Source organism: Erythrolamprus reginae, chromosome 1, assembly GCF_031021105.1.
Source record: "Erythrolamprus reginae isolate rEryReg1 chromosome 1, rEryReg1.hap1, whole genome shotgun sequence".
NCBI classification, from domain to species: Eukaryota; Metazoa; Chordata; class Lepidosauria; order Squamata; family Dipsadidae; genus Erythrolamprus; species Erythrolamprus reginae.
Window position 1 is genome coordinate 337098118 of NC_091950.1, and position 14969 is coordinate 337113086.

The 14969-nt window shown below is 37.2% G+C and overlaps 1 protein-coding gene across 3 annotated transcripts in view; it reads right to left on the reverse strand.

The window, feature by feature from the left end:
• LYST (lysosomal trafficking regulator) overlaps positions 1-14969 on the reverse strand; it is a 128446-nt gene that overhangs the window by 23812 nt on the left and 89665 nt on the right. For all 3 annotated transcript variants that reach the window (XM_070733990.1, XM_070733989.1, XM_070733991.1), the window contains 12 exons: positions 14789-14934; positions 14607-14703; positions 12960-13021; positions 10036-10091; positions 9441-9593; positions 7138-7382; positions 6913-6979; positions 5906-6062; positions 5489-5629; positions 3820-4037; positions 2249-2470; positions 9-198 (listed from right to left, as the gene is read on the reverse strand). In XM_070733990.1, coding sequence (XP_070590091.1) covers positions 9-198; positions 2249-2470; positions 3820-4037; positions 5489-5629; positions 5906-6062; positions 6913-6979; positions 7138-7382; positions 9441-9593; positions 10036-10091; positions 12960-13021; positions 14607-14703; positions 14789-14934 — 1754 coding nt within the window. The remainder of the gene's footprint in view (positions 1-8; positions 199-2248; positions 2471-3819; positions 4038-5488; positions 5630-5905; positions 6063-6912; positions 6980-7137; positions 7383-9440; positions 9594-10035; positions 10092-12959; positions 13022-14606; positions 14704-14788; positions 14935-14969) is intronic.

Here is a 14969-nt window from a genome sequence, read left to right on the forward strand (position 1 = left end):
GTCCTTACCTTGCTCTTTGCTGTAGATCATCAGAAGGCAGAACTTTCGGGACAAACCACAAATTGCTCTAGTTGGTAAAGCCTGCAAGGAGCCAAATCTTTCTCCATGTGGCTGGCTAAAGCAGACAAGTGGATCAGGGGCACTGGGAGAACCTACATACTCCCCCCATTTTAAGCCTCTGATCCAAGGTAAAGGACTCTAAAACAAAACAAAACAGCAGTCAGTGGCCTCATTTTAAAACAATTTTTAAATACCAGATTTAATGTCTTTTTATTTCTAATGAAATTGTTAGAGAATCCAAGAAGATCCAGGTTTTCTCCAAAACACTTACTTGTGAACTAGAGCAGGGGGTCTCCAACCTTGGCAACTTTAAGACTTGTGGACTTCAGGTCTCAAGAGTTCTCAATTCTGGGAGTTGAAATCCACAAGTCTTAAAGTTGCCCAGGCTGGAGACCCCTGAACTAGGGGCAATTATTAGGATTGCATAGTGCTTCTCATTAGAAAGCACAAAACGTGCTCCAGAGCTTGCGATGGGCTAATACAGCACCTGGGCCTGAATCTTTACCAAACACGCCTTTCCCTGGCACAGGGCCATGTGATCCCAGAGAAAAGGTTAGAGACAGGTATTGCAACAGGTGTGTCCTCATCTATTCCATCCATTCTGATGAGTTGCACAGACCTAGGAGTCCTCTGAAATTGGCCAATTTGCATTAAAGAAGCCATTGAGGACAAAAATAACTGGGGCAGATAACTACACCACCATTGTTACAACAAATGATATCAGCCTTTGAAAATAAGCTGCTACTTAGGAAGAGTTGTTTGATTAATTTAAAACTATAGTCTTTTAATAATACTTAAATACAGTTTCTCTCTTTTATTTGCTGTCCAATTGTATTTGCCTCTCATTTCATTTCCCTCCAGTTTTATTTCTCCACTCTCTCTTTTCTACCCTTTCCAGTTCAGTTATCTCTTACTCTAACTCCATCTCCCCTCCATCCTCCCCCCATGTCTGTTGGAAGAAAGGAAGGATGTTCATATGTTTGTGCAAGTCAACATCAGAATCTAACACTGCATGTGGGTAAAAATGGCTGCCATGCGCAATTGGGGATCCATTGATTACCTATATATTTTAATTAATTTAGTTGAATTAGTTTAGTTTAACTTAATTTATCCATTTAATATCCTGCTTTTATCTCAATGCTTTTCTCTTGATGCTTTTGGTCATGCTATTTATGTCATTTGTTGTGCAGTGGACAGGGAATCTTCTTGAATGGTTCACAATTGACAATGGCAGTCTATTAAATCATTATTTAATGATTTGGGAAAGGTCACCCATAATCCAAATGTGAGGAAGCCATGGTATCAGACTGGGACTATTACATCTAACTCAGGTCTGAAGTTTTAATAAAGCTGGATCATAATGCTATCTTTATTTTCTGAGTTTTAAGAATGTGGTTGGGTCTTTGATTAAACTTATTTCTGATGAAATTGAGTAACAGTATTTGAAGACCAATGCTACTTTTAAAGCATTCATTTAATTCAATGTGTTTGTGTGTGTGTGTGTGTGTGTGTGTGTGTGTGTGTGTGTGTGTATTTGTGTGTGTATCAGCTCTTGACTTCTCCATTGGGAAACACGGATAACTGTTCTTGTAGAAATATATACTGTTCAAAAAAATAAAGGGAACACTCAAATAACACATCCTAGATCTGAATGAATGAAATATTCTCATTGAATACTTTGTTCTGTACAATGTTGAATGTGCACAACAGCATGAGAAATTGATTGTCAATCAGTGTTGCTTCCTAAGTGGACAGTTTGATTTCACAGAAGTTTGATTTACTTGGACTTATATTGTGTTGTTTAAGTGTTCCCTTTATTTTTTTGAGCAGTGTATATGAGCATAAAATGAACAAGGAATCTGAAGCAGGAAGAATTACTGGATGCTGTTCCAAACCAGAAAAAAGGCTTATTGAAAGAAAAGAAGTACAGTATTTAGGTAACACACAACCTTGACAGACACTTTAACAAAAACTTTAAAAACAATATCGATTTCTCTACAGATATTCTCCACCCAAGATCCTCCCACCATTACAAAAGTAATAAGAGATAAATGGAAAGATAGACAAATAGTGTGTCAGTCTACATGTGTATATGTATGGTGTGTGTGTGTGTGTGTGTGAGACATTGCAATATGTTGCAAGAACAAGTCCTGTTATATAATGAATACAGTAGCATTGTGAAACGTACTGGATAGACGATCTCCTTCGTCTGCTCCCTTGTTTCTCTGAAAGCAAACTGCACTAACAATCCCATTGCAGCAGGGAGCTCTCCTTCCACAGGTTTTGATCTGCTGACGTGGGCTGTGTGGAACAGCTGGCGAGGAGTCTGCCCATATGTTTTTATCATAGTCTCCAGAGCTCTTCTTTGGACTGGATCTTCAACAGCTGACACGTCCATTCCAAAATATGTCTAAAATGTGAATCAGAAACAAACAAATTATATCTATGTACTGTACATGTATAAGCATGTGTATTCATTAAAGGATAAGAGAAAAATTCATTCTTAGGACAAGGATATATTCCTGTTAGTAAATTTATGTTTTCTCTTGTTCTAAAAAGTCACGGTAGTGTAAGTAATGCCTTCTCTTCCTGTTTTCCCCACGACAAACACCCTTTGAAGTGGGTTGGGCTGAGAGAAAAATAACTAGAGTAAAGGCATTCAATTGATTTTTCTGCCTAAGGGAGGACTAGAACTCAGAGTCTCCCTATTTCTAGTCCAAAACCTTAACCATTACATCGGATTGGCACACATAAAACTTTTTAAATAAAAAAAATTAAGCAGCAGAGCAAGTATACTCTACAGCTAAGGCAAAATAGTAGCATCAAAGTTCCAAGCTAACAGCAGTTCTTCTGACTTCCTCTTGGTTCAGTTATCATTAAAATAAAAAGATCCAGAAAGCAGAAGGAAAGAATGGTAAGTTCCACATTTAAAGCACTAACACAAGAAACACCCTGTATCTCCCAGCCTTTGAACCTCAGCAAATTTACCTTTGATCCTCCTATAATTTAGTCACTCTAAAATATTTTATTTTTTATGACAATAGAAGCCATCTACACCTTAATGTGAGCATCTTCACTTGATTGTAGGACTGATACTGCTATGGGTGCCTTAGGGTAGTATTTCTCAACTTTGGCAACTTTTAAGACGTGGACTTTTGGGACTTGAAGTCCAGACATCTTAAAACTCCTAAGGTTAAAAAAAACACTGCCTTAGGGAATGACATTTATTAGGAACTGGACCAAGATTGTTAATGTTGATTCTGCCTGACTTCTTCACAGTCTTCATTTGTATCATCTCGAGTATCCAGTCGGATTCTGAAACAGGATCTGACACAATAATTCCAACTCTATCTAACACATCCTAAAAAGGGATGCTGGACAATTGCTATTCATTATTGAGGGCCAAGAAACAACTGAAGAGATCATTCAGAAACTTCAGCAACATATGACTGATACCTAATTTTCTGTTTTCTTTTTTCTTTTTAATGAAAAGAAAGCAGTGATAGTTTTTCTGTTTTCTGTTTTCTTTTTAATGAAAAGAAAACAGTGATACTTTTGAACTAACCACTTGATATACCAGTGGGTTGGTTGCAGCCTAATAAAGTACCTTAACACATAGGAGACACATGTACTGGACTTTGGTAGGAATTTCCAAACAAGAATGGGAATATGTTACATTTTAGATAAGCCTGGATCCCTCGTAATACTGTTATTGAATGAGAGGCAAATGTTTTTGTTTTGTTTTTTAAGTATACTTACAGCAGGATGAAAGACATTAATAGCTTGAACGGAGGTCTTGCCTTTTTGTTTATACCCAAATACTAAATCAAACCAGTTGCAGATGGTTTGGGAAACATGGTCAGACTCTAAAGCTTGACGGTGGATCAGGATAAATAATCTTGGATCATTTCGAGCCCAGGGTGGGAGGTTCACGTGGTTCACTCTTTCACCATTCTGACGTATCCCAAAATCAAAACCTACAAACAGAAACAATTCATATTAGTTGGCTTAAATCTAAATATAAACGTTCATTTTTATCTTCAAACCATATTTTTAAAAAAACCAACTCAGAGCAATAGTTGCAAAATTCCGTTCTCTAAAATTTTACATTAATAATTGATTAAAATCCATTGCATAGTTTCCATACAGCTTTAAATCTGAAAGTGAATTTTGAACTTGTGCACTTCTCCTATTTCTCACTTATTCCAGGAAAACTTCTTTTTTAACCAATCTACAGTTTATTATGAATGAACCAAACATTTTGAATCAATTATAGATCCATTTTTAAACAATGTTTTTCCGTAATAATAATGGTGCAGTTGACCTAGGACTAGATATCAAGTTCAACACAACAGTCGAGATCTATGTTTTGTTTACCAACAGTTGAAGTTCCATTGTTGTGTTATTTTTTTAGATTTGTGGATCACTCTAACTATATGACCACCCCAGCAGTATATAGAAAACAAAATAAACAATAACAACATCATAACATTAATAAAACAATAAAACCTACTATGTAACTGGAGCAATATAAATACTAGTATCTTAACTTGCTTCCAGAAGGTGAGCAATATTGGAACCATTTTTATTCAGGGAGGGTGGGTCTAATATGGAGACCATTTTAGAGAAGCCCCTCCTGGCCTCAACACACACACACCGCCACCAATTTCACGATAGTGGGGAACTATAGGGAATGTTCTACTTCAGGTAGAACAGTCATAAGTATAGTAGTTGGAACTGTGTAAAAACCTTTTTGCATCAAAAACCTCACTTTCCTTTCAGCAGTAGATCTAAGTCCGGAAGTCCTCCTGATTTATGGATCTGCTTCCCTGGAGGGTAGTACCCACTTCTGAGAAAAAAGGCCAGAGCTAGCAGAGAACCTTGTGAATGGATAATACTTCATCTTGCTTTGATTCAACCTCAGATTACTTCCCAATCATACCCAATACCTTTCAGGCTCTGAAACAAGATGCTAACTACATTGTGTGGGTGGCAATATACAAGATGCTGCACCCTAAACTAATTAATGACCTGTTCCAGTAGCTAAGATTAAAAAGTAGGGTGGAGAGAACCAAGTTCTGCAACACTCTGCATAGGCAGGCCATTGGGCTAATCTCTTGTTACCTACAACCACTGATTAGAAACGCCTACTGAAGGAATGAAAGGAAAGAATGGAACGACTGGAGCACAATACAAACAAACTAATGCAGCCAGTATACTTTCCATCCTGTACCTGGACCTGATTCCTGAATGTAATGTGTCCATCTCCATTTTTTTCTTTTCACCCCCTCACATGAGTCAAGTATTTTTTTTCCCCCATTCCATCTGCAATCTACCAAATGAGCCCAAGATTCAACAATTCCAGCATTGTGTGATTGAATGCTGGATGGATTCTAAAAAATCACAGCAATGTCTTTTTGAAGCATACCTTCCCTGTTAACTAAAAATTCAGGAAGATAAAAAAATTCTGGGATGAGTTCCTTTACATCAGTCATGGATTCATAGGATGAAAGGCGCCAGGTTGTGTTAGTAGAATGGAAAGTTCTGTCTGGAATATCAAAACTCTGATCTGAAAATGATGACACAAGATTCAATTAATTAGAAATTAATACATCACACTTAAATATTTGGTGATCAACAAGGAATACATTTAATTCTGTATGTTATCTGCATGCACTTTTACTGGTGCAGACACTCATAATAAATTTCAGCACTTCTATTTCCAAGGATTGTAAAAAAAGAATCAAAATAAGTATTTGTAATAGTTTATTGGTTCTGCAACTATCCAAATACTGTCTATTCAAAGCTAGTAAATTAAAATTATTTACAGCATAGGAAAATGTACCTTGATAAGCTAAAAACATCTTTGTGAAAGGAGGCATTCTAACCAGAAAGTGAAGAACTGTTCCGCTATTTGAATAATGTGATCCATAATGATATGGTTGTACAGGAGGCATTGGATCATCTTCTCTAGCTCCTTTACGATATTCTTCTTCTAGGTACTGCAGCAGAAAAAACAGAATTAAAGTCTTCATAACTTTGAATCCAGGCCATAAGTAACCTTGGTGAAGTCTAGTGTAACTTCAAATGCTCACAAATGATACTTGTGTACAGCAATACTAAACAGATGCTGCTATTTAAATTAGCAATATAGTGAACTGGTTACTTAATCTTACTTTTGGACTGCTAATTTTAAAGTCTATTTATCAATCAACATGATTAAAATGGAAGTTTAAAAAAGTAATTCCCTTTGTATAAAAAAGATTAAACTTCAGATATAAAAACTGAATGTGATCAGGACTAAAGAGACCATTAACAGTGTCACTGAAGACATCATGCAATGAACATTTCATTCAGGACAGTCACAAAGAGGAAATCTGAAAAGATTTTCTTCAGCTGCTAAGTACATAAATCATTGATATTTTCATAGATTACCAAGTAATATTACTACCAAAGCAGCTAATAATTGAAACTAACTCATCAGCCGCCAAAATGGGTGGACTCTAAGCTGTAGCAACAAAGAAAAGTGGTTCCCACAAGGATGATTACTTGAGAAGACAATTATCCCTTATCAAAAATTAGAATGAGGAGGAATATTGAATATTTTATTTTGTTTTCCTCATTTAAATAATCAGGCAGGTAGTTAGCAGAACACAAAACGAACTTCATAGATTAATACTGTTCTCTCTCTCTCTCTCTCTCTCTCTGTCTCTCTCTCTCTCTCTCTCTGTGTGTGTGTGTGCGTGTGCCTCTGTCTCTCTCTCTCCATCCCCCCTCTCCCTCCCTCTCTCTCTCACACACAAACCTGTTTGATTCTAAATATGAACGATATGAACTCAAATATTTCAGTACCTTGTAAGTGTCCACGTAACGATCTTCCTTTTCTTTTGACTGTACAGCTATTGGCTTGATCAAATTTCTGAAATCACATCAATGTTACAATTCATCAATTCCAGAACTTAAGGAACACAACAATGCAATCTAATCATTCCCTCCCCCACATTACCATATGTGAATTTGACAGAAAGTGATATAGCTAGTAAATCATTTTAAAAGGCAATCCAATTTTATTTTTACCTATAAACAGAGGGGTCATTTAAGTCCAACGTTTCACTAGTATAGTCGGAAAGTATAAAGGGAAATACTGGATACTGCATGAGATCGTTGAAGGAACGGCCAGCATGTTTATTTAAATGAGTGAGGTACTCAAAATTAGTGATCTGTCCAGTATACCACAGGTGGGTTAATGCACTAATGTTGCCATACTCCAAGAGATTAGGAAGATTATTTGTTAGAATATTGTGGTACACATCATCCCGCACCTAAAAAGAAACAAAGAACATTTTTACTCAGCCTTAAATCATGATTTTTTTAAAAAAAATACGACATTTTCAATATATTTGAAGAGTCATTGATTATTTTAGAAGTGCCGCCAGAGTAATACATACATATCTTCATGCCTCTTGATATATAGTCTCATGATTCTTGTCTTCTTTCCAAAATAAATTGCATACAGGTAAGTCTTTTACTTACAATGACAATGGCTCAAGGTTGACTCAGCCTTCCATCCTGGGGGTAAAATGAGGACCCAGATTGTGGGGGCAATATGCTGGCTCTGTTAAAAAGTGTTATTGCTAACATGTTGTAAGATGCCCTGAGTCTAAGGAGAAGGACGGCATAAAAAAATTGAATGGATGAAGGAAGGAAGGAAGGAAGGAAGGAAGGAAGGAAGGAAGGAAGGAAGGAAGGAACAAACAGGGACCAGAATTTCTATCACTAAGCAATGCAGCCATAATAGAGAAGGAGAAGACTGATCTCAGCGACTTGCAATCTTCTCTGTCAGCTTCCCTAATGATGTTCTGGGAAGACTGAAATAGACAATCATGTGATTGTGGAGAACTGCAAATAGTTTTAAGTGTGAGTTAGTTGTCAAGGGCCCAGATCATGACTGCATGATTGTGGGGCTGCTAGGGTGGCTAGAAGGTGGAGGACCAGTCATAACCACCATCTGTTTAGTCCTGTTGTTATTGCTGAACAGTCGCTGAATAAATGGTTATAGGCTGGGGACTACCTATACATGCATGCTTGTCCACAAACCTGTTCATACTATACATCTATGGAGATTCTCAGTCATGCAGGTCATGTTGTTCCAAAAGTACTTTTTCAAAAGGTAAAAGGGTTTTTTTTTAAAGACATTTCACTTCTCATCCAAGAAGCTTCTTCAGCTCTGACTGGAAGGTGGGAAATGGAAGGATTTATAATCCTTTCTGACAGCTTATCATTTGCATTCTTTTAATAAGTCATTGAGGCACTTAGTGACTCACTTAAAAGAATGCAAATATTTTATAAAATTATAAAAGAGAACAAGAACCACTGGCAAATGACTAACTGCCTTCTGCCGCACAAATCCCAGTGACCGGTTAGGTCCCACAGAATTGGCCTTCTCCGGGTCCTGTCGACTAAACAATGTCGTTTGGCGGGATCCAGGGGAAGAGCCTTCTCTGTGGCGGCCCCGGCCCTCTGGAACCAGCTCCCCCCGGAGATTAGGATTGCCCCCACCCTCCTTGCCTTTCGCAAACTTCTTAAAACTCACCTCTGCCATCAGGCATGGGGGAATTGAGACATTTCCCCCTGGCTTATATACTTTTATGTATGGTATGCTTGTGTTGAATTGTTTTAAATTAATGGGTTTTTAGATACTTTTTAAATATTAGATTTGTTTATTGTATACTGTTTTATTATTGTTGTTAGCCGCCCCGAGTCTGTGGAGAGGGGCGGCATACAAATCGAATTAATAATAATAATAATAATAATAATAATAATAATAATAATAACAACAACAACAGCAGCAATCCAAAACATATTGCTTTTAATGTTTTAATGGGTTTAGCTTTATAGTTTCAATACTTTATAGTTTAATTTATGATTAAGAAGTGCCTAGATTTGGTTAGAAGTCATATAAATATATTGAATAAACGAATGAATCAATCAATCAATCCAAAAGTTGTTCCAACCACCTTAACTGGGACAACTCACTACAGCGAACTTGCTGCAGCCTTGGCCAACTTGTCATGGTCAATGTGCCATGGAATAATTTAACAATTCAATTCAGATAAGTAAGTAAGTAAGTAAGTAAGTAAGTAAGTAAGTAAGTAAGTAAGTAAGTAAGTAAGTAAGTAAGTAAGTAAGTAAGTAAATAAATAAATAAATAAATATTGTTCCTTTTCCAGACATACATGCAAACTAGCAAAGGTTGGAATTCAGAGATGGCTCTACTGCTCAGTTTTTCTCTGCCTGGACTCCTTTTGATTTCATGCACATAAAACAAAATTACACAAAGTTCCATACAATATTGCTCTATAGCCATCTGGCATACCTACCTTTGTGTTGTCAAAGGCTAATAGTAACGTTCTGCCATTTGTTAAAAATATTTCTACAGCATTATCTCTTAATTGCCACCAACGCTTGTGCACTTCTTTGATTTCTTCAAATGTCCAAGAAAATGATGCTGGCTCAGTTTCTCCTTGAAAACTCTAGAGAAAATTCAGCATGTCAAAGCAATTAACTTTCTTCTTCATAATCATAAAACCAGGAATGTGGTCCTTTGACATGGAAATATTTTAATGTTTTGATATTTTTGCTACAAGATGCATAAATTCTTACTGTTATTATTTTATTTTCACATTTTATGGCAAATGTCAGTATTAATAAATGTATTATTCAATGCATGTTAAATACCATAAAGTAACAAATATTTCTAACAAATACTTTCAGATGCCAGAGAAAGTCTACTTATGAAATTTACCTAATGTTTAGAAGTAATAATGTTTACTAACATTAACAAATCACATAAAAATAGTTGTCTCGATTCCTAGGATTCTTCCATATTATAGATTTTGCTTGAATTATAATAATTAAATATATAAAAATATATTTAAAAGTATCATTTAAAAGCAATTCAAAATGTTTACTTACTGAATTTTCAATAATTTCAGAAGCATTGTCTTCCACAAAATACATTCCACATTTGCCTGCAAAGTGAAAAATATTTAAGAAATATTTTTAATTTATACATTGAGAGTTATCATGATTTATATTTAACCTATATATGGTATCAAAAGATTGACATAAATATAAGTTTAATTTAATTTAATTTAATTTAATTTATGAAACTTAGGTAATGCCCATCTCTAAGCTGACTCTGGGCAAATTATGTAGAAAATACAATATAATAAAATTATAAAAGAAAACAAGAACCATTGGCAAATGGCTAACAACCCAACACATGTTGTTTTTAATGTTTTAATGGGTTTAGTTTTATAGTTTCAATATTTTATAGTTTACGTTTTGATTAAGAGCTTCCTAGATTAGTTTAGAAGTAATATAAATATTTTGAATGAATGAATCAATCAATCAATCAAACAAACAATCTATCCAAAAAGTGTTCCAACCACCATAACTGGACAACTCACCATAGCCAACTTGCTGCAGCCCAACTTGTCATGGTCAACGTGCCACGGGACAATTTAAGAATTAAATTAAATTATTTAAAATAAATAAATAAATATTTTAAATTTTGTCATTCACATTTCATTCTGTCCCACCTTTTGCTTCCTTTCTTTAACTATTCTACTCCATCGTTTCTTTGATATTAATGTAACTCTTATCCTATAACGAGTTATCCCAAGGCAAGTTTCAAGCCAGTGCAGAAGTCGGTAATAAATCAGCGGCTTGCCACACTATCTGTAGGAGGCCTGTTTATGGGAAGTTGGGATTTCGTGATGGAGTAGACGCAGCCACAAAGCATTCTTTTGAGAAGTTCAAGGCCATCATATGTCCACCACCTGAGCGGAAGCGGAAGAAGAACTTGCCACACTGGTAAAACCTAAATTGGCAACGTCACAAGTCGGGGGTGGGTGGGGGGCAAGACGTGTGAACTTTCAACTAGGTGGGAAGTTTAGATTCGGGTTCCCCAGTGGAAGTGCCAGGATGGCTCTGGAAATAAATTGGAATTTTGAGGAATGGCTTGACTTGGACTCTGATTTAAATGTGGATGTTACCTGGAACCCTGACAGCAAGCTGGCCACAGCAAGTTGCAATGGCAGGTTGGTTGTGAGGCTGCAGCAAGTTGGCCACAGCCAATTGTCATAGACCCTTCCTACTTTGTAAGCTGCACTAGTTTATCAATATCCTTTCCGGACCATTTCAGCTCATTCCAGCTGAGCACACACCATACCATACTTTGAATCACACTTGAAAGGGTGCTGGTAAACCAGTGCCGCTTACAAAGCAGGGATATCACATTGGCATACTCAAGTATGCCTCTCTGCACTGTATTTTGGACTAATGGATGACAAAACCAATGTTAGCAATTTTTAAAAAATACTGTGTATATTGTCTTTCCTTTTGTAAGCTACCAAGAGTTCTTAAGGAGTCAGCCAGCCTTGAAGTGTGATAAATAAAAATGAAATATATTGATAACAAGTTTAAAACTGATACAGTGGTACCTCAAGATACGAACCCCTCGTCTTACGAACAACTCGTGATACGAACCCGGGGTTCAGAAAATTTTTGCCCCTTCTTACAAACTTTTTTCGAGTTACGAACCGGCGTTCGGAGACTGCTGGGAAGCCGCGCGGCTGTTTTAAAAGGTGACAGCCGGGCGGCGGGGCTTCCCAGAAGCCTCCCGAACGCCAGTTCGTAACTCAAACAAAGTTCGTAAGAAGAGGCAAAATTTTTCTGAACCCCGGGTTCGGTTCGGGAGGTTGCTGGGAAGCCCCCCAGCCCGGCTGTCACCTTTTAAAACAGCCGCGCGGCTTCCCAGCTGTCTCCTGAAGTCGAACGTGGAAGTTCAGCTTTGGCGTTCGGCTTCAGGAGACAGCTGGGAAGCCGCGCGGCTGTTTTAAAAGGTCGCAGCCGGCCTGGGGGGCTTCCCAGCACCCCCCCCGAACTCGGGTTCGGGGTGTGCTGGGAAGCCCCCCAGGCCGGCTGTCACCTTTTAAAACAGCCGCGCGGCTTCCCAGCAGTCGCCGAAAGCCGTTTTTTTTTGGTTGCACGGATTAATTGACTTTACATTGTTTCCTATGGGAAATAATGTTTCGTCTTACGAACCTTTCGTCTTACGAACCTCCTCCTTGCACCAATTACGTTCGTATCATGAGGTATTACTGTATTTGTAAAATATAATTCTGCTGTAGCAGAATTCATAAGTGAAAAGAAGGTATTAACTCTACCAGAGATGGAGCTTTACCCTTTAGCTTTTGGACAGAGAATCTAGTTCAGTTGCTGTTACCCATGAGCAAAGAAACAGGCAACAAACAAGATAAAACAGCTTAGGTAGTAAAAGAGTGGAAAACAAAAAGAAAATGATAACCCAAATCTAATCTAAAAACAAATCTCACTTAAGCAGTTTGTACTTATTCCATTGCCAACTATTCTCAGCCTGAATGACAAGTCTGAAGTTTCAAAGTTACACATTTATAAGAAAAAGCATTGATTAGCATAAAGTTATTCACGAAGCGCCAAATATGACCCAACATTAAAAGCATTTTCCCTTCTGATCAACAGCAACCCAATCAGAAGTGAGACTATAGCCCAGCTCAAAAAAGGTCACCATCATCCTACTTTGATCCTATTAACATTCCTCTCTTCTAAAACTGCTTTTAAGACTGAGATGAAGATTATTTTTGAAAGTATGGAAAAATTCCTATGGGCTAAATTGCATCTTTGGACCAAATAATCTTTTCCATAGACTGCAGTGTGCATCCCCTGTTTTCAGAAGAAAACAGCTAGATTTGCTATTTTTACAGGTATCAAAAGTATTCATCTCAAAGTTGCTGCCTGTATTTAAAAACCAGGTTGCTTGGCCAAATATAGAGTTAACTGTAAAAAAGATTTACCTAGTAACAATTCACCAGGGGTCTCTCTAGATGGGGCCACATTTATACACCTTCGATTAACTCTGCAAAGAGATACAGTAAAATATGACAAATTCAAATACTACAGCAATATAAAATCAAGAATGGTAGATCCTAATTATCACATGTGAAATTTACATGGAGAATATTTCTTCCTTCTTCCTCCTGTTTCTTATTTTATTTATTTTTATTTATTTATTTTATTTATTTATTTTGTCCAATACACAATGAGAGTTTTAGTGGGTATATATCAATATACACATAGTAAAATACATGATGAAGGTTATAGAGGAGATACTCATAGTAAAATATATCTAAGAAATAATAGAAAAGAAGATATAGGAATAGAATATATCAATGAAAGAATAGAAGAAGAGATATAGGAATAGAAGAAAGGTATAGGAGATATAGGAGAGCAATAGGACAGGGGACGGAAGGCACTCTAGTGCACTTGTACTCGCCCCTTACTGACCTCTTAGGAATCTGAATAGGTCAACCGTAGATAATCTAAAGGTAAAGTGTTGGCGGTTTGGGGATGACACTATGGAGTCCGGTAATGAGTTCCACGCTTCGACAACTCGGTTACTGAAGTCATATTTTTTACAGTCAAGTTTGGAGCGGTTAATATTAAGTTTAAATCTGTTGTGTGCTCTTGTGTTGTTGTGGTTGAAGCTGAAGTAGTCGCCGACAGGCAGGACGTTGCAGCATATGATCTTGTGGGCAATACTTAGATCTTGTTTAAGGCGTCTTAGTTCTAAACTTTCTAGGCCCAGGATTGAAAGTCTAGTCTCATAGGGTATTCTATTTCGAGTGGAGGAGTGAAGGGCTCTTCTGGTGAAGTATCTTTGGACATTTTCAAGGGTGTTAATGTCTGAGATGCGATATGGGTTCCAAACAGATGAGCTGTATTCGAGGATGGGTCTGGCAAAAGTTTTGTAAGCTCTGGTAAGTAGTGTGAGATTGCCAGAGCAGAAGCTACGTAGGATTAGGTTTACAACTCTTGAAGCCTTCTTGGCTATATTGTTGCAGTGGGCTTTGGCACTTAAATCTTTTGTTATTAGTATACCCTTTCTTCTGAGATGTAGAGACTGGCTGATGGGAGCCCTGCATCTCATAGTGCGGGTTCAAATCTAATCGATTTATCACGGTAAATGCTTTTTTGTATTATAATCTATTCCTTAGATATTAACATGATATACACATACATACGCATACATATGGACATACATAAACATATAGACATACATAGACATAAACACACACACACAGAAAGAGAGAGTAAATACCTACATAAATACAAGTGGGGGGGAGGAAATGTAAACAGTTAAGTCCAATGAATTGCATTACTAACACAGGATAAATATATAAAAAATATATGTATGTGGTAATAACTGAGCCTTTGTCTGATCAATCAAGTTAGCCTGACCACCCCATACGTGCTTCTCCATTTACTTGTTCAACATGCTCTCATATTTCTACAACTCAGGCCTAATATGTGAGAAGCTTTCTAGTTAGAGACAGATGATTCTTAAGCATCCTGGGTATAAGTACTGATGACCTTGCATTATGTTACTTTTTCCACAACCCGCCCTGACCCTTTAAAGCTTTTGACCTTTCCCGAGAACTGACCTTATATGCTCGCTGGCAGCTTTGTCTTTCACTGTAGAAGAGTGCGATGAATGTGTTTTGTCTTCAAATAGATAGGCCAGAGGGGACTTAAGAACCTCTGTTGAGAAACAAAGAGAAAACTTTACCTTTTAAATTTTTTTTTAGAGAAAGTAACTGGACTCATAAAGAATACTATAACTTACCTTCCAATTTTTGCCTGTCTTTGAGGAGGTATTTATTTGGAATCGTTAAGTAGCACCTCTGCAAGCGGCGTCTCTCTCTGTTAGGTCCTTCGGTTGGGTCCAGCTGCCAAGATGTTGGGTAGGAGGCAGGGTCATACCAAAGAGCCCTGCAAAATCAACCCATAGAATGTGGCTATAGCAT